We start from the raw sequence: 20,248 nt of genomic DNA, 5'->3' as shown, positions 1-20,248 counted from the left end.
ATTTATATTTTATTAGGTAAAATGATGTCACACTGTGTTTCGATGTGTGTTTGTGCAGAAGTAAATACTTTAGGGAATTGTCATCCATGCTCTTGCACTCTGATAAATAATTTGAGACAATAAAATGAGCGTCCTTTTTACTAAGCACTAACTGTTGTTGCTACTTAAAAATATAGAGAAAGAACTAAATACAAGCAACCGTTTTGACTCTAGTTCTGCTCAGATTTCAGTGCATGAACCCTTCTGAACCCTTGCACTCCGATTTCCACTATTGCCTCAGCAGAACCTGCTTTGCCGTTGTCTTATATGGAGACAGACATCCATCTTTAGGCACTGTTCACCTTACCAAATAAACCCAACCCATAGAGTAAACACAGATTAATTATATTTAACATGAATTAAATGAGTACTACATGTATAGCATGCTCCTATAACATTGTCAGACTCACAACTTGGCCACCAAGTCTTTTTTTTACATATGCAGTAGAAGTCCCTGAGACCAGAAAATAGACTTTGATGTGTACAGTTCCCCTTTAAATGAATGATATTAATTTAGTGTTAAAAACAAAACGTCATGTTCTGGTTCTGGATCAAACCATTTACTCAAGACAAAGTAGATAACACGAACACCTCAGGCCTTTCAGATGATGTCTGAGCCTTTGGGGAATTTTATCATTAACTTGAATTAAAGTTTTCATTTATCTTTTTTCTAGGGGGGATAACACTAAAAAATGAGCAATAGGCAAGAAAAACCAGGCCTTTCACATGCAATAGCAGTATTCTGCCAGTATCTTTGACACATGCAGGTTAAAAGTTGACGGACAAAGAACACACCATTCATTCAACTCTTCATGACTGGCCATTGAGAAAGCAAGGGATGTTGCATGTTTTGGGAATTTTCCAGATCACCTTATTACCTGTGATATCCTGATACTCCAACACTGGACAGATGACTAAGCAGTTTGACGGGTTTGTTATGTTGTACATCTGCTGACGTATTCACCTCCCAGCCACTCAACTCATCAGGACATAACACTATTAGCCCATGTGCACGTATTTCAAGAGCTATCAATCAACTGGCTAGCTGAACATTTTGTGCATCTCTGAAAAAAGCAGTTCCTCTTGGTCACAGCCAAAATGCAGCAGCAAAAATTAAGCTTCAAAAAAGTTGGATTCCTACAGTGGTGACATTGTTTTAATATCTTAAATTGTTCTTATTTTAAAAATGAGATACAGTAAAGTTAACTGGAGAGATTTCCTACAGAAGTCTGCTCTGACAGGAGACGATACAGAAAATAAATGCCATTGTTTATTCACCAAGTATGACAAATGCCAGACTGCATGGACTCAACCTACTACAGAGTAGTTTTTAACATTAAAGTAAGTAAAAACCTGACCAAAGGCATTACTCAAACCATGACTAAAGTATTCTAACTGCACCTTAACCACACAATCTTACCCTTACTAGAACTTTTGTACACTTCAAATACTTGTTGATTTCATCACAAGTCAAGTGCAAATTGGAAATGACTGCAATAATATGTCTAATACACATTTTAAAACACACACACTTTGTGTATAAGAAGCATCCTGACCATATATGCCAATAGATGGCCCCTTACATAAGACATCCGCGGAAAATGACACTTCTCTATTCAGCCGCGCTCAGACACACACTCATAGCAAGATCAGACATTTGAACACCACAGGATGGCCTCAACAAGAAGTCGAAATTTGCAACACATTTGCGGCCAATTCAACATTACCGTAGTATTGAGCTGTTTGTGGGTTTATGCAAAAACCATAGAAATGATGGCAATAACAAACAACTTTAAAACAGGGCTGAGCGTTAATTCAATATGGTACTTTATTGTCTTTCAATGAAAAAAAGATATTAACACAATTTCGTTTACGTCTCAATTGGTAATAACGAGCACATACCAACTCCTGATTTCTCAGATAATCTAATGCAAACTATTTTGAGGGAATATTTGCGGTTTTGTGTTTAGATCACACTTTGCATGACCACTTAGACAACCCAAGAATTCTGCTTATGGGAATTCCCCCAATTTAGTTGTCTCAATCTGATCATTCTGTATTTCTGTGCATGCATGCAAACATAGTGTAGTCATACTAATTATTTCAATTGAAAATGTTGTGATCATGTAGCACCACAATCAAGCTTTAGTATACAAAAATAGGCTTTATCTTTTATGTTTATTCTTGTGGACTAGTATTTATTTATTAAATCCCCAGAAAACATGCTATATTGTGAAATATATTGTCATTGAGATATAAAATGTCCTGTATCAGGGTAGAAGACTTTGTTTATATCGCCCAACCCTTTGAAATGTTGTTTCCATTGAAATATGAAGAAAATCTGTTGAATTACACCGAATGTGTAAACTGACGTGTTAGAAGTGTTTCAGTTAGCCAACATGTGTCATAACATGTCTCCTTTCAACATGTGTGCGTGTGTGCGCGTGTGTGTGTGTGCAGAACAAACAGCATTTGTGCACTCTACACAGCCTTCAGAAATAGAGAACAAACTCTTCTTTTAAAATTACTTTTGAAGTTTATTCAAAGAAAAAAACCTTCAGGAAAATACACGACTTCCTGTCATACACAGAGAGGACATAAGTTAGAGTAGCATGGCAGAAACAGCAGAGGAAAAACACGTCGCCTCACGTCCAAAGCCTGCAGGGAACGTTACTGCAATGTTTCCACGTTGAAGCAGCGCTATGTAAATACCTGAAATGAACAACACATGTGTTCTTTATTGTTTTGTAAGTAGGTTATTTAGTGGGGTAGGGGAGAGATGACCAAAAAAAAGAGGAAAGTATCCAAACAAAGGATTAAAGAACCAAGACGCATATGCATTAAACATAAATATCGTGATGCACATTAGTGTAACAAAACATTGCCTCTGTAAACATTTTTCTCCACCTAAGGTGAGCGTAATAATATTAAACCACCGCAGTCGCATATTTACGTGTACAGACTTACAGAAACAACAGAAACTATTGTTAAGCTTTCCGACTAGCTCTAAAACTTAGGAATACACAATGCTTCAAGTGATTTTTTTCTTTTTTTTAAAGGATTTCCAAGTAGTGGTTTTCATAACAACAGGTTTACACATTTTAAATGCTGCCCTCTTGGCACTTTTTCCAATGTTTTCTCATCAGATATATACTTAGCTCTCATCCTTTTGTAGCCCATTAAGAATATCAGTAATAATATTTTTTTATGAAGTCAATACAGCCACTCGTCAAGGCCTTGATGCAATAAGAGACATACACTGGGTACTACTGCACACACAGACCTCAGACGACAGCATTGGGGGGGTCCAAACGGCCGAGTGACTGACGGCAACCTTTTCACGTGTCAAAAACACTGCTCATGTGTGTAATTGTTATTGTCAGGGGAAACACTCACCCAAGGTAAACTTGTTTGTGACCTGACATGTTTGGACACAAAGCGAGAGCACAAATTGGACTCCCCCGCCCCCTTTCAGTGAACAGTATGTAATCTGTCAGAGTCGCTGTGGAAACGGAGGAAAATCCAGCCCAGCAGATGGCCTAAAGGGGATCGATGCTGCAGTTTACCACCCAGTCTTTCACATATACAGACAACTTAAATAACAGCTGGAGCAGAAAGTGGTGGGGGCACAAAACAGAGAAAACAATTCCTTCCCGAAAAAGTGGGTTTCCGTCTTCAGTTTCTCCAGAAACAACCGAGCGAGGAAAGCTTCTGCTCCGTGTTACTGGTTTTGTGGCATTTCACCACAGTAACAATGAAATCCAGAGTCTGAGTGTTGTATTGATGGGGTTTACGTCCTCGTTTTATTGGAAAAGTTACAGGCTGCAAGAAAACCCTCCTCGGCTCCGACGCACACTAGGCATTCGCTTCTGCACAGATTTCCACAGCTGCGAATACAGAATGTCCACCCGCCCACCGGAAAATATCTACACCTGACGTAGAGGCTTTCGCTGCTGCGGCTGTCAATCGTCTTAACTCGAAAATTGAACATCTAGGATTGATCACTTGTGACAAGATACAAAGCAAAAACATCATCTCATGCCTTGGACCACCACACAGTAATAAGTCTTTCTACATTCTTGACACTTAGTGCATTGCATTCATACAAATGAAAAATGATTTGAAATGGAAGATAGAAAACTGCCTTCTAAAAAAAAAAAACCTCCTCTGCTAAAGCAAACCTGCTGACCACGCGTTTACCTCTCTGCCACGAACATTTGTCGATGACTCCGAACTCTCTCCAACCGTACACGCATACAGAACTTTCCTCTCCATTATCATCCTTTTTTCCTCCTTTTATATCTGACTATTCACAGCAGTTCAAGTTTCTCGAGTTGAGAGACATTACCCGAGATGAGTTGAGGTGGTCATGTTTGACTAGTAGGGGGGAAAAACATGACCACTGACACTATCTGGAAGATTCAGTTATCTTTTTATTGTACATAGACACCTTTCATTTTATTTCTTTAAATTTTTGGACCACACCCACATCACTTTGTCCGTAGACAAACACACCTTGCACTTGTGTGGGTTCAGAGTAAAAGCAAGCAAACTGTAGGTGGATGTGCGTAAATCTTAAAAAACAAGGTAAAAGACATGTTTTACTCCACATAGTTACACTTATCTTCAAGGAATAATAATAATAATAATTCAAAAAATACTGTTCTGATATCCATCTGCTTCAGCATCTCTCTCTCTCTCTATCACCCCCCTTTTTTTAAAGCACCTGTCCAAACAACACAATACTTCGACGACACACACACACCCACCTGTCGAGTCCCATCAATCAGACTTACAGTACAACCTCTAATATTAGGCCCCTTTCGCCTGCTCGTCACTGTGACCATTCCCACTGGCTCTGGGGTTTTACAGATCACCCCCGGCTGATGGTCTCAAACTCTGACCTGCATGTCAGCAGTAATTGGACCAAACAGAAGTACATTACACACACTACTGTAGCATTAATACAACAAACTCCCACCCCACAGGCCCCAAGAAATGCTCATAAGTAAGGGCGGAGGGCAGGAACACGGGGCAGAGGGGGAACTGTCTTACAAGAGGCAGACCTGCAGTAGTTGTAATAATAGTGGTAGCAGTACTAGTTGTTAGAAGACCTCAAGCTTACTGACCAGCCCAGGAGCAAAGAAAAGCCCCCCCCCCCAAAAAAATAAAATTGCAATCTGATAAGCACCATCAAAACGGAGAGGAGAAACAAAGAGTAGTTTGCTCCCTTTCTTAAATTCACATTAAATGTATTTCTACTTTCTTCCATATATTAATTAATCATTGATTTCATCGCTCCAGGTGTTTCAGGGGGGCGATGACTGCGTGACTTGACTGGTCACAGGCGACCCCGGAGCTCTGACGCAGCAAGATCGCAGCTCCAGGGGAAAAGGTGAAGTCATTGTTGTCGACTGCTTCAAAAGGGCTGGTTGGTTGTTGATTTTGTTCTCTTTTGGTTGTCCGAGGGCTGACAAGACATCGACGGTGGGTTCTGAGATCCAGTGTTAGCGAGGGTGGAGGACAATGAGGAGAAGGAGGAGGAAGAGGACAGGGCGTGGACCTCTACCAGCTGAGCAGGTTGCTCCTGCCCAGAGTCATGAAGTAGACCTGGCTGGAGCCTCCAGACCGAACGGAGGCGAAGAACACCTGAAGAGGAGAGACGGAGGGAGATTTCAATACAGGTACACTCAGTGTCAGAGTCTGAGCAGTTTGAATTTAAACAAAAGAAAAACTTGAAACACCGGCCATTTATTATAGATTATCAACTGATTTTCTCATTCTTTTGATTATTTCCCTTCATAAATCACTAAATTATTGAAACGAATAGTCCACACAGTGTGTATTGGACTTACTGGAGGTATCTTACTGAGCAGCATTTGAATTTAAGTTAAATACTTTCTTTAAATAGGCTTCCCTGCTTGTCAGTGTATCTGCTGTGTCTTGCTGCCTTTAGGACAGATCCTAAACAGTTTTAATATTACTTGCCTTTTTTTATATGCAGGCGATATTCAACTTTGTTTTTCATTCACACCCAGTGAGGTTTTTAAGTTATTTAGGATCCTTGACCTTAAATACTATTAGGGAATGGTTGGCAGAACATTTCTTGTGCGTGAGTGCTTACAAGACGGATGTTCTGGTTGTTGCTCCAGATAAGGTTGTCCCTACAATCATGCAATGTATTGGGCCTCTTACCTCTGCTCTCCACCTGGGTAATTTTTAACCTGGGTAAATTCGGGGTAACATTTGTTCAAAATTGACTACAAAAATCAATACATTAGTCAGCTGATTGACTAAGGGATTGATTTAAGGGGCATCCTTCAAAATGTCATGAAAGAAGCCTTATTCCCATACATTACAGTACTCAAAAGCTCACATAATTTCCCATATAAGCCCAGCTAAAGAATCACAGAGAAGAACCTTCATTCTTTACTTCTCATTTGTCCACAAACAGGCCAGCAAAGTTAAGTAAAGGGAGAAGAGAAACTAGAGCAGTTTAAAGGTACTTCCACAGCTGAACGAGCAGAGTGTGACTTTGGAGGAACTTGGGGAGTTTTACTGATAGTTACAACCGACAAGTTTGAGGCTTTGGGTGGAAATCTGTGTGTTTCTATGCCGTTCACGATATTGTAAATTAAAAGTGCCCCTTTCTTTTGCATATAACTCTTTTCATATTGATCTAAAACAGGCAGCAGCATTAGCTTAAAATCGGGGACGAGAATAGGGGATATGACTGCGTCCTCTCAAATACCCTGCAGCAAGTCGAGCATCAGAAACTAACAACAACCAAAGACTACATGGAGGTCTCACCTTATCATTTCTTTCACAGAGGAACTTGAGTCTCTGGGCTCTCTTGTGCATGAAGACGCCGTCCAGATGACCCGTCTCCACGGAGCGGATCTCTATAGCCTTCTCTCCCCAACCCATTATCTGGTTGGAGCGAATGTAGGCTGCAAAGAGGATGTTAAGTTAACCAATATACTGAAGCCTTTCAAGTGTTTCCTCCAGAGCTTCAGGGCAAATGATCAATGTAAGTGGCTTGTGTAGGCGATACAATAGCTGTGTGCATCTGTTGTCTAATGATTAATCATTCATTCATTCATCTTCAACCGCTTATCCCGGGGTGCTGGAGCCAATCCCAGCTGACATTGGGCCTGAGGCGGGGTACATCCTGGACAGGACGCCAGTCTATCGCATAGAGACGAACATAGACAAACAACCATTCACACCTACCTATTTTAGAGTCATCGATTAACCTAACACATGCATGTCTTTGGATTGTGGGAGGAAACCGGAGTGCCCGGAGAAAACCCACACAGACACGGGGAGAACATGCAAACTCCACACAGAAAGGTCCAAGCCGGGATGCGAACCTGGAACCTTCTTGTTGTGAGGCGACAGTGCTAACCACTACACCACAGTGTGTAGCCATGATGAATTTGATCCATCAGGAATATATTAACCAACAAGTTACATATTAGAGGAAGTAACACATGCAAACACATAATGAAATGATTACATAAGGAAAATTCACTTTCATTTTTGTCATTGTTGTTTTGTTATTGTGTTGCTTTTCTAGGTCAGCGGCTCAAAACCTGTGACTCTTGTCCTCTTAAGAGGTCACAAGAGAATTCTGAGGGGGTCACACCAATTGGGAAAGAGAAAGGAAAGTTCTTCGACAAAAAAAAACTAATCACAAAGAGGGAGAACTCATGAAACAGTACTGCACATGCAAGATGGGTTGCAAGTAGAGGTTACTTCATGTTTGGGAGTCGTGAGGCAGAAACATTTGGGAACCACTGATCTAAATACATGTATGAACTGTACGGTGTGTTTTTTGCCCACTCACCCACTGAGGTTGGCATCTCTCCCCACTGCAGCACCACGTCCTTGGTGATACGTCCATAGGTGTTGACGTATACACCCTCGTCCTCGTAGCACACCAGCAGCTCAATGCCGTCAGTGTTGGGCAGGATGATGATGGCGTGAGACTGGATATGAGTCTGGATCTGCAGGGACACACAAGACCCACATGGTATCTGTTGATGACTTTCTTTGAGCGGAAAAATGTATAAGACAGCTGATGAGAAGACATATTTTCAAATAGCTTAGGTTACGATTTTTAACTGGAAAATGGAAATCACAGCGCATTTAGTTCATAAGAGAATATGTAAAAAGTTGAGAAATTCTTGTCAAAAAGACAAATATGAGGTGAGGGTAAATGTGCATGTCAGATGTAATGCATGCGTGTTCTTACGTGTGTGGGCAGGTAGATGTCGTAGACGGCCCCGGAGTCGACATCCACAGCGTGGAAGCCTGAACTTGAGCCGTAGATGACCTTTAACCTCTGACCCTCCTCCACGGTCAGGTCGACCAGCAGAGGCTTGTGGACCAGGTCACCAAAAGACTGAAGCACACAGTTCACAAAAACATGTTTGGTTTTTTTCCCCTCTCGTCAACTCAGCTTGAGCGTCAGATCAGTGAATATTTACCAGGGCAGAGGTTATCAATACAGATAACAGTTTTCAATGAAGCTGTAGTTTAAACAACCCATATAACGCAACTCTGTGAATTTAATTGTTTTTAAACCTTGGCATCGACGTGCATTCTGGGTAAACATGCAGCAGAAAAAAATATTAAGATAAATCCAATTCACTGAACAAACTGATGTCATAATATGCATGTATGACAAAGGACAAATCCACACATACATCAGCTAAGCAAGCTAAGCTAACTGATTGACTCACCTTAAAGGCCATGAACTTGTGGTAGGGCTTGGGTGCCCAGGCGTAGACCTCCACTGAGTTCTTCAGGGCCAGAACTAAGAATTTAATCCTCTCATATTTCACTGGGAAACAAAAACCAAACCAAAATATTAGAACAGCACAAAAGAGTATAACTGGCACCAGTGTTGGGTACCAGCATCAGCTGCACAAATGATAGTTGGTAAACTACCAAAGTATCTGTATGTGTCAACAACAGTCATTTCACACAATCAACTCCTTATCTTATTGGTAAAGTCAAGAGATTACTTTCCTCATGTGATGACCTTATTCGGGTTTGACTACTACTGAAAGCAGTGAAATTGATTTAAACCGATTCCTTTGGATTTCATGACCCTAGGCACGATTAGGTAATTTTCTTTTCCACTGTAATATTGAGTGCACACAGAAATGCAAAAACTGACAGTCCTTGCAAGTCATTGAGAAAACAGTAAATGCTCAAACTACACAATGTTCTGTGCCTGAAGTATTTTTAAAATATGTTGCAAGATATTTTATATTGAAATAAAAACTGATTCATTCATGTCTTGTTTTTTATCCTCAAACACTGTGCATGGCAATATCTTGTTCTCGGTAGGTGAATGATTAGTTCACTGTAAATATGAGAGGATTTAAAGGAAAAGACAGGAGGATTCAACTAATTTCAATTTAGAATTTTAAAAATGTAGAGTTTTCAACAAGTTGCTCCTTCTTGATCAAACATCTGTACAAGACGACTTTTGAGAATAATTCAGTAGAGGACGTTATATTTAGAGAGTTTTTACTTGTAGATAATGTTTTGATTCATTATTTCTCATGAGCACTTAAATTAACAAGATCAGTGGGAGACAGTTGCCGAAAAGAGTTTCTCCATCACTGATTTTCTCTGTTTCTTTGGAAAGTCCTGTACTTTACACAAGAGTTGTTCAAAATCTGCCAGCTACGATTTAAAGAAAAATGTGATCTGACAAGAAATCGATGGACACTCCTGAATAAAACTTCTCTACAGGAAATGGATTTCTCGACAGGCAGCTCTGACCAATGCAGAGGGGTTTCCAACAGGAAGTGTTAGTATTTGCACAGTGGCACTACCATCACCAAGGACATTCTGGATTTTAGACAGGTCCGTGAAGTTACATGTCCATTCGGACGCCCTGACCGCATTGTTACTTAATCGAGGGCTTTCCTTCCATCATTTATTTACGGCCTGCGTGTCTTGCACGCATACACTCACTTTGTATCTTAAACTGTTTGTAAACTAGAGAGTCCCCTGTTAGAGTCCAGATCTGGCTGGGTTTACTTCTGATGGGAAACATGCATTCACAGAAGGCTGGCCGGTAACAGTTGTTTTCAAGTTGAAGGATGACAAACACAGCGGTTAAACAAACATAAACGTAACCCTCTCAAGGCTTTGTTTCATAGATAACTGCAGAAACAGACAGAATATATTCTAATATAATATTATAAAAAACACTCTTAATCTCAGGCCTTCATGCAATTTCCCATTTGCATGTATGTGACGAAATCCCCAATATTGCTGTTTTGAAACAGGCTAAGAATGTGACCTACCAACTTTGTAGTGGACGGCGCCCTCCAGTTCTCCTACAGTGGTCCAGCCTTGTTTCTTCTCCACCTCAGGATCGTTGTGTAGGATCTTGTTCCTCAGCCAGGACAGGTAGTACACACGGAGCTTGTTCTTTTTACCTTTCGTAGATGGAGAGAGCTCAAATTTATTTTCTACGCCAATGGCTGAGCGGTTTGTTTTTTATCTAAAATTAAAACCTAAAGCTATATTCTCTCATGTCATCGTCCATCTCTGAAAGTTTTGCTTTATACTACAGGTGTAACAGAAGTTTTGACTTCAGACTTTGACCACTCAAAGTAACCCTAAAAGCCTCTTACAATGTCCTCATTGGCTGCTGAGTGCTTGCCAAGATTTCATTCAAGCCTCCAATGATTTTCTTTTTTTTTTAAATTATTATTTGACATAGATCTGAATGACTGCATTTCATCTTTACTGCTGCCAAGATCAGTCTAGAAATAAATGAAATATTTAAGGAGATTTGTCTCCTCCGCTCTAGGTCTGCAGTGTTTTGAAAAATTTCAGGACGTTTGTGGTTTTGTGTCAAATCAGAACAGAACAACATGCAAAGGAACACTGCGTGTACAATATGTGTACACACACTGAACCAGACAGAACAACATTAAATGCTCTCTATTTACTATTCGCATTGTTCCAAATAAGGAAAATACTGCAGATGTGCTGTGTTTAATATATAATGTATAACGATATGGCTTGATTGCTAGTTGACTTATACTTTGGTAGATTCACAAACAAAGTAATACTTTTCAGTCAGTGTTACAGTCAAGGAATTATTTGAGCTGGTTGCAAACACCATCTACATCATTCGTGTTCATTATGAAACACACTCAACCGTCTAGTTTCTACCCAACTGTTTTATTAAGTGATGCACTATCATTTAACAGGGTACCCATGCATCCTGGAAAACCTGGGAATTTAGAGACTGGTTTTCCAGTTATGGAAACACCTGGACATTGATTTAAAAAAAAAAAAAATGACTAAGTACCCTGGAAATAATCTAAGATGTCCTGAAAATGTGTGACAGTATTTCAGCCCCTCGCTCAGATAGCCTACGTAAACCTATGTGAGTAGGTGGCTTGAAACTCCATTTTGTGAAAACGGGTTTGACAGATGCAAAGCAGATTGCTCCTTTTTCATTTGGGCTAACAATCAATGGTGTCAATCTGCGCAGCCATACGGACATGCAGCAATCTTTTCTGTGTCAAGTCTATATTTTCCCGAGCAGCAAGTAGATCAAATTTGTCAAAACTAGACCTACTGGCAAATTAAAGGTCCTGTTTGTGAGCAAATGTTGTCCTGCATTTTCAAGAAAAACTAGAAAATGATTTCTAAATAAGAGTGGGAACTCTGCTTTATGCAAATCTAATTTGATGTTAAACTCAATCTATGGTTGATTTGGAATTTTAAAAAGAAAAATAATACATTACTTACATCATACTGTAAGTGTGAGTTATTTATTCTAAAATAATTAAATACAGAACATTTCCTTCACAGTTGGAACTTGAATGTACAATATATGGTTATGGGACAAAAGACGGACATGCGTCTATTTTGTACCGGTGATTACTGGTCCAACCCAAGCACAGTTTCATCTGAAAATGTAATATTAAGCCGTCAGATATACGTCTATGATGATGTAACTAGATCCAAGCCAATCAGGAAAATGCTTGATTATCTATGAATCTGGTGTTTTCCTGCTTACTCTTAAACGTGTAGAAGTCTTCTAATCGCTCCTCATTCCCAAATCACATCCACACTGAACTATTGCTGCTGCGGGTCTCTAAGGACAGGGCCTATTTATCCATTTTTGTGTTGGCCTCTTTGTGCAGCTGTTTATCACAGAGGCGACCCGCCCCTCTGCCCAGCATTTCCACTAATGTTATTAAAGAAATCGTGCGCTTTTGAGAGATTGATGACACAGTTTGATGTGGAAGGCTTGAGATGATGAGATGTGTCAGGATGCCGCCTTACCCATTTTTTGCCAGCCTCTCAAACTGTTTGGTGATGAAACTTTCCATGACGTGTATTTTTACATGCGGGCACCTCAAACGAGTTTTATGGAAGGAAATCGACGCGTCGCTCTGTGGCATTTACTTCCATCATGGAAAGCTCAAGTGTGTCAGCATTACATATCATACACACACTTCACGTGGTCTTACCCAGCTGAACTTTACTCAACATCCGCTTAGCTCAAAATATATGTTGTGACACACAGACTACACTGACTGCACTGCCTCCGTGTGGGTGTGAAATTGAGAAAGAGGAGAAGTAGGAACGTGGATGCACTTTCAATCTGAGAAATCTCTCAGCTGTGTATGTGAAAAATATTTATCCCACAACAGATGCGAACATGCACACTTTGTCTGAGAATACGTAGGATGAAGCAGGTTTTAGTGTGTGTGTGTGCGTGTGTGTACCTGATATAGTGACCAGGACATTGAGTCCCTCCAGGACGTCCATCTGTTGAAAGCGCCGCCGGTTGATCAGAGGGTAAACCTTCCCCTGGCCGCTGCGATCCAACAGCATCAGACCGCTCTCTGTTCCGACTAACAGGTTCACTCCTACACACACATACACACACAGTTAAGACAGCAACAACATCAGTGTACAGCTGGAAACACAGTGTCCAGTCTGGTTAGATAGTCTTTGGACTCTGCTGCCCCCAGGTGGTGAATACTTTTATAACTACGTCTAGAAAAACACAAGCTTTGATTGAGATTACTTTAACATTGTGTAGTAAAAAAAAGTCGTATATTAGGAATGTTAAACTACAGCAGCCCTTAGATAATGATATGTAATCTAGATCTCACCCCAGAGTGCAGCACACAGGATCTCAGAATTGAACCTCTTCTTGTATTTGCGAATCTCTGGCGTGTCGCTCTGCGGGCGAGTGTTGACCGGGTTGACGTTGACCACGGAGCCCTTCCGAGATGGGTCGGCCCTCAGTGCCTCTGCCAGCCGGGCGTCGTTCGCATACCCTAAAAGGTCAAAGGGAAGGGCTTAGGTAGGACGGTGTAGGATGTAGAATTTACCAGGCAGGATGGGGGTCAGTCAAACGGTCAGCATTAGAAAGGTAGCTGGATTTGTTTTTGTTGATCATGAGTGCAGGATTGATTGTCATAGAATAGCCTGAGAAAATTGATTAAGCCTAATTCGACCATAATCTGAGGGAATGATCTCAGCAACTGAACTATTGATGTGATATGAAGTTAAAAACCAAATGGCCATCAACCTTTCCTTTATTTTAAAACAGTGATTGAACTGTAGGTCACTAAGTTCAGAGCAGAAGAAAAGTTTCTCATTTGTTATATAAATTGGGAAACAAATCAGCAACCTCAGAAGGCCTCTGCGGCCATGGCATCACATCACATCATTTTGTGGTATCTGTGTTAGAAAGTCGACCATGCTGCTCTTAAATTGCCATCTGGACTTAAAATATCTGAAGGAAAATCTAAACTCATTAAATGAGTGATTAAATGCAGACTGAACAATCGGAGGTCAGTGGCTGGTCACCAGCTGCATCAGGTAAAGTATTGGATCCACATTTCCAGAGTCCTTAAGGCTGAGAATTTCTGGCCTTGATAGCCAACCCTCTGAGGGAGGATGGGAACAGAAGGACTGCCTTGATAACAAGAGCTTTGTTTACAAACTGTGGCAGCTAACAAGCTCGGCGACCTCTGCGAGGCTGAGTGTCCACACTCAGGATCTGAGTCTGACCTGCTCTTTCCAGAGAAACACATTTTTGAGTTTGGTTCAATGGCCACAGCTCAAAAGTGTGGCTTCAGGCTTCAAATTACTGGGGAGGGGTTTGCAACCATGAACACTGGTGATTGATAGCTCCATCTAGAATACAACTAATGGTTCATGAGGCTTCATGAAGCATAATTTGCCCATTGCCTGATGAGCAAGAACAGCGTTTACTAAACGCTGTTCTTGCTTTTCAACCCTGTCCTAGTTTTCTTAACGTCTTATTCTTCAAAACATAAATGTTTCTAAGCCAGAGATGCAAATAGAAAGCCGCTCGTTACACCCAAGAGTCTTTCGTAGTTTCTGAATCTTTTGATGGACTGGCCTATTTGAGACCTGGGATTAGAAGTTACCAAAAAAAAGTACAGTGGGGGGACAGGACTTACCGACGTTGTTAAGGGCGCTGCCGGTGGATGGAGAAACTTGGAGGAGGCGTGGGTCGATGAACGGAGTAAAGGAGGAAGAAGACTTGTGTTTCTGCATGTTGTTACTAGACTGGCTCTGCAGTGAGATAAAATAAGATTTAGTGGTGACAGAATATAACAACTCTGAAGTTAAAAGATCAGAAACATATTTACAGCATTAAAGGTCAAATGGAAACAATTGATGAGACAATGCAGCCAAACAGGCAGACAAACTGAGGTAATCCTGTACGTGTTGCATGCAAATACAATGGGCATTCAGTTTGAGGGAAAAAAATATAAATACTGAGGAAACAGGCAAAAACTATGGTGGAGGGTAACACATATGGAGTGCAATTGGCAAAAAGACAAAAGGGGAAACAAAAATGCAGTAAAAAAAAAACTAAAAAAGTAGTTCCATGGGAAACATACTTGCCGTTCTGCTCCTAACTGCCCTGTTCGCTATGACCTATTGTCAGGGGAATGTGAGAATATGACTCGTTTGCTGAAAATAGGCAACATCATGAAATAAAATGAGATTTAGTTTTGGGGTGGATATTTGTGAAACCACAACCGTCCTCAGAGGACTCTTAAGCAAGCCACAGCTGACGTTTCTGTTGTGATCATAAATATAAAACTCAGAGAGGAGCGATGGGACTACAGCTGGAAGTCCTTCTCCGTAAAAAAAATATAAGGTTTTGGATTTCAAAGCAAAGTACAATAAACTCAACATATGTTCACAGGGCAAAAAACATGAAAAAAACCTTTTGTCTTCTGGTCGTACCTTCAAATGATCCCTAAAATGCAGCCCTCTACCAATAGCATCTCTCTGCAGACAGATTGTCAATAGAGAGAGAGGGAAAAAAAGAAATAGTGAGGGGGACTATGAAGCGCTAGAGAAGGGTCACAAGTGCCAGGTGTGACTAGCAGAAGGCACTCTACCCAGAGCGTAAAAAAATACGCAGGAGCTGTCATTATCATCACGGTTGGTCAAGGTTAGGAAACAACAGAGCAGAATTTCACTTGTTTTTAAAGAAAAATATTAATCTACTGGACTCTACTTCTTTTTGTATTTTGGCTGTTTGGGAAGCTGTGAACTCTTTGGGAATTTAGCTAAACTGGTCTCCACTGTGTTCCCAAATCAAGCCTCTCTTTGCTCCTCCTGTTCAAAGATTACACAAGAATTGGCAATCTCATTCAGGTGTCCCTGTTGGGGCTGGTGGGGACATACCTCTATGAGGATGCTGAGCTTGTCCAGTGGACTCTGGGGGGACATGGTGGAGGGGCTGGCAAGGCTGGAGGAGGAAGGGGAGTTGGATGCAGAGGAGGAGGGGGAGGAATGATGGCTCTGCTGGATCAGGTCTGGGAGGTGGTGGATGCGGCCGGCAAAGCCGTTCCTGTCCGAGTGCAGTGTGGGGTGATGGTGGTGGTGGTGATGGTGATGATGGGGGCTGGGGGTGTGGTGGCCGAGGCCCGGGCTCGACACAGAGCCGGGGCTCGGGGCAAAACCTGCGAGCAGGCCGGGGGTTTGAGCTTGGCCCGGGCCGGGGCTCGGACGCTTTCTGTTGTCACCTGCACTCTGGAAGTAGAAAGAGGGGTAGACGACTGTGGGTCTAGATGTGTTCCTGATGAGTTCAGGGGAAGGGAAGGTGTTAGCTAGAGCAAAGGGCAAACTAAAGTGGCTACTCTACAGGCGGAAGGAAAACTCTTGTTAGTAGTAGTCAATTATGTGATGACATAACAGTCATTTTGTAATGTTTGTTGCTATTAAATGCATGTGACGACTGTATGTATGAAATAACTTCAAGGCTTTAATAAATGAATACCTGAATAAATGTTTAATACATACCCATTATTGATTTAGCTACTGGTCTTTGTGTATGCATAATTAAACTAGGTTTTATACCCAATCTGTGCTAAGCTTCTACACTTAGCATCACTGAGCTGCTCTCCACCGGCCATAAAGTATATAAGAAAAGAACATGATTAACACAACATACAAACAAAATGGAAAAACATTCGGGGTATGAATGAACGAAATACACAACAGAACAACTGAAAGTATGTGGTAAATCACTGGTGCGTTGTTTGTTTTTCTGTTTTGTTTTTCAGCCAGTACCTGTCTGACGATCAGCGTGCTATCTTTGCAAGGCGTTGAGCCTGCATCGCTCTCGCCTTCATCGTGAACGATCATGGTTTTCACCGACTCTGTCTCTCCATTACTCAGCCTAGAAGAACTGCAGGAGAGAAGAAGAAGAACTATTCAACAGCTGAAATTTGAAAAATAATTATGTGACGGTGTCGCTACAAAATGTGTACGAGATCAGAGGTTATAGTTGTGCACATACACAGCTCTGGAGTCCTCTGGGCCAGAGGTCGACTCTTCACCTGCCTCCTGATCTACCTCTTCGTCGTCATCTTCATCAGTGGTGTCCGAATCTTCACTGGAGGATGAATAATCGGTCACCTTATTTGGGGGGCGAACGTCATCCACAGCACGCAGCTCCTTGGCCAGAGCAGTCAGGTCCTAAAGGTCAGGATGTAAAAGGTAAAACCTGCATCAAACGTCATTTAATCACATTGATTTCTATTTTTCTCCCTCTGCTGGAATCCCAGTTTTCATCTGGGCATTTTATGTACGGGTCGTTAGCTGATGTGTCATACGGTTTTCAGTTAATCTTCCTTTGAGAAAAGTAAAGAAGGAAACAGAAAGCTGGAGGAGAGGAAGAGTGGTTAAAGGGGTACGCCAGCCAATGAGAAGCCAACGTGAGAGCAGCAAAGCCAATAGAAGCAAGGAAGGAGATGACGTGTCACACAGCTGATGCCCTTCGACTACTGTAGGTAAGTTAGTGAATTCATTCAGATAATGAGACAGTTATCAGAGCTGCAAAGATGAAAGAATTATAGCAGCACAGAATAAGTGGTAAATTCTTTACTGAGGTTAGAGAAGGCATGGGTTAAGATGGCCACCGCTCCCAGGAAGAAAGACTAGTGGAGAGAAAGCAAGCGATAAGAGCAGGACACCCCTTCAGCCAGTGAGCTCAATCCAAAAGATGAAACGTCCCTTTCACAAAGTCTTATCACGTAACTCTATAGGATGGTAAGCAGATCACATGACACAGTCCAGTTGAGCCGGTTTAATATCGTTCACACAAGGAGGGAAGATCTCCCATCATGCTTCGCCAAATCATCACGCACACTCCAGCTTTCAAACAAACCCAAAGCGGCATACCATTGTGTGATTATGAGGATACACACACACACACACACACACACAGTTCTAGATCTAGATCTAGATCTGTCCCAGCTAGCGAGCTACAGTACTGGCTAGTCTGCTTTGAATCAACTCTCACCGCTGGTCTGTTTGGCCTGACCACGTCCCTCCTCTCCTCTGGTTTTTTCCCAGCATTCTCTGGCCGTTGGAGGGGCGAGCCCTCTGATTTGGAGGAGGCTGAAGAAGGCGGAGGTGAAAAGATCAGTTTATTCTAAAAAAGTTTTGATCTAATCCAAATGTGTATGCATGGTTTCACCTGAGTGTTTGTGTAGCTGGAATTTATTTTTAGATGAACTGTATTTTAAGAGGCTGTTGCAGTTATATTGTCCACCTCCTGCATGTTTTTTTTTGAAGTGCTGATTTGTTAAAGTGTGTGTGGACTCACAGCGGGCCCTGAATCTTTCTCCAGAGCCGCAGTGAGATCCGGGCTGAGAGCTTGAGTTACTGGAGCTGCTGGAGGAACTGGAGCCTCCGCTGCCGCTGTTACTGGTTGGTCTGGGGACCAGTTTCTCCACTCGTTCCCACAGCAGCCGAGGCTCTGCTGCACTGTAGAGCCAACAAACAACGGAGTCAAGAAAGTCAGAAGAAGTCATTGCAGACTTGGTAGGGTTACAGACATACTGTGATTTGATTTTACTACACTGGGTTGGGTTCTGTATTCTGACAGAAACTGATATTTTCAGATTCATGTCAATAACTAACGTTGACATTTGATATTAAATTCAAATTTACCTCTAGTGGCTCATAATGTGAACCAAAAGCAAGTACAACAGTTGATTCATTTTACTATTATCAAAATAACAGAATATTGTGTTTAAAATTAAAAAAAAAGCTTAATAATGGCCATTAGATTATATATAAAGTCCATTATGAGGAATGTAAATAAGCAAAATAAGAATAAGAACTAGGGATGGGAATCGAGATCCGGTTCAAGTTGAGAACTGGTAACAAATTGGAATCGCAACCAGAATCATTTGCCTCCGGGCAAAAAAGAGGGATGCAGGAAATTAATCAGGAATTAATAAAAGAATCGGACCTACAAGCAAAATCGATAATTGCACTGATATCAATAAAGTCTTATTAATTCAAATACCTAGTAAGAACAGAGTATAAGTTGTTCTTGAGATAAAATAGAAATGAAGCCCTGCAGGGTGAAGAGGAAGGGAGAGAGCCGACACAGAGAATCTCTCTCTAGTAGTCTTGGAAATAGAAAACTGTATGTGCGTGCAAACACACACATTCACACACAAGAAAAAAGGTATCACAAGGTTAGACAGCTAGCACTATTACATAAACCCTCCCACACTACTCCATAAACCAATACTTTAGCAGCACAGGCAGACAGCACAGGCTGCAACAGAGTGCGCTGATTGTACAGACACAATCGTGTGTGTGTGTGTGTGTGTGTGCGTGCGTGCGTGTGCGTGTGTGTGTCTGTGTGTGTGTGTTAGATCGATCTCCAGACGAGGCAAGCGTTTGTTTTTCAGTGGGTGAGAAAATCATTCTTTTTCATGCCTTTTTAACTACATCGTTAAAAGAAGCAGCCTGGTTCCACATTATTTTAAACTGACATTGTAGAGCTTTACTTTTTTGAGATCACATTAGTGTGAGAGCACTAAACTGATTCAGCTACCATTTAATGTTCTCTGTAAACACACAGTAACATATTTCTCTTCTAAAGATGAAACCAGCGGAGTCCCACAAGGCAATATTCTGAGCCCAGTTCTGCTCAAACTCTTTTTTTGAATCTGTAATTTGATGCAGATATTGTAAGACGGACTGTTTTGTATCTCCTACACTTTTTATATTATCAAGATGACTCACGCTAAACCATGCAGACTTTTATTAAATAGTTATTTATAAATTATATACTTTTTTGATTATCTAACAGATATCCATTATTTTAATATATACACCAGGTGTGTTACACAATACAGTCTCCGGTCAAATTTTCAAAGTAAAATCATACAAATCAGAGGGGTTTATTTTGTCAATTTACCTGGCAGCAGGGCGGTGCACAGCGTGGCCGCCTTGCGAGGCATTGCCGTGGTGATGAGGCGAGTCTCGCCTCGGCAACACTGGGGACCTTGATGTAGTCCTTACAGGAACCTTTTGTGATAAAGACAGTGATCGGCTCACACGTAAACACACGGTGTGGATGAAAGTGCTCGAAATTGCAGCGAATACATGAAATACACAGAACATACTGCGACATTTAGCGATGGAATCATCACAAAAACACAGAAACTATCTGTGTTTATTTATTCAATCCCTGTTACTTATGAGCTGTGGATGGTAAATATGGCTGCACTTTCACCTAAAAGACTGTGTCTCATCAAAACGTACAGTAAATACCTGCTTGCAGAGTGAAACTGCAGACCAAGAGAATGCAGTATTTAATTCTACCCGTGCAACACAAAAC

At 41.3% G+C, this 20,248-nt stretch overlaps 1 protein-coding gene across 4 annotated transcripts in view; it reads right to left on the bottom strand.

Annotated features, from left to right (window-relative positions):
• Positions 1 to 2,561: 2,561 nt before the first annotated feature.
• The window catches only part of LOC310952779 (mitogen-activated protein kinase kinase kinase kinase 4-like), a 105,145-nt gene continuing 87,458 nt past the window's right edge, over positions 2,562 to 20,248 (bottom strand). For all 4 annotated transcript variants that reach the window (XM_083921484.1, XM_083921485.1, XM_083921486.1 and 1 more), the window contains 15 exons: positions 19,826 to 19,935; positions 18,212 to 18,372; positions 17,906 to 18,003; positions 16,901 to 17,079; positions 16,672 to 16,789; positions 15,784 to 16,131; positions 14,538 to 14,652; positions 13,215 to 13,382; positions 12,822 to 12,965; positions 10,371 to 10,505; positions 8,787 to 8,887; positions 8,297 to 8,446; positions 7,889 to 8,048; positions 6,850 to 6,989; positions 2,562 to 5,688 (listed from right to left, as the gene is read on the bottom strand). In XM_083921484.1, coding sequence (XP_083777610.1) covers positions 5,605 to 5,688; positions 6,850 to 6,989; positions 7,889 to 8,048; positions 8,297 to 8,446; positions 8,787 to 8,887; positions 10,371 to 10,505; positions 12,822 to 12,965; positions 13,215 to 13,382; positions 14,538 to 14,652; positions 15,784 to 16,131; positions 16,672 to 16,789; positions 16,901 to 17,079; positions 17,906 to 18,003; positions 18,212 to 18,372; positions 19,826 to 19,935 — 2,211 coding nt within the window. In that variant the 3' untranslated portion in view covers positions 2,562 to 5,604. The remainder of the gene's footprint in view (positions 5,689 to 6,849; positions 6,990 to 7,888; positions 8,049 to 8,296; positions 8,447 to 8,786; positions 8,888 to 10,370; positions 10,506 to 12,821; positions 12,966 to 13,214; positions 13,383 to 14,537; positions 14,653 to 15,783; positions 16,132 to 16,671; positions 16,790 to 16,900; positions 17,080 to 17,905; positions 18,004 to 18,211; positions 18,373 to 19,825; positions 19,936 to 20,248) is intronic.

This window comes from Echiichthys vipera (assembly GCF_963691815.1).
Source record: "Echiichthys vipera genome assembly, chromosome: 10".
Classification (NCBI taxonomy): domain Eukaryota; kingdom Metazoa; phylum Chordata; class Actinopteri; order Perciformes; family Trachinidae; genus Echiichthys; species Echiichthys vipera.
The sequence above is the reverse complement of the archived record's forward strand: the minus strand, read 5'-3'. Positions and strand labels throughout refer to the sequence as shown.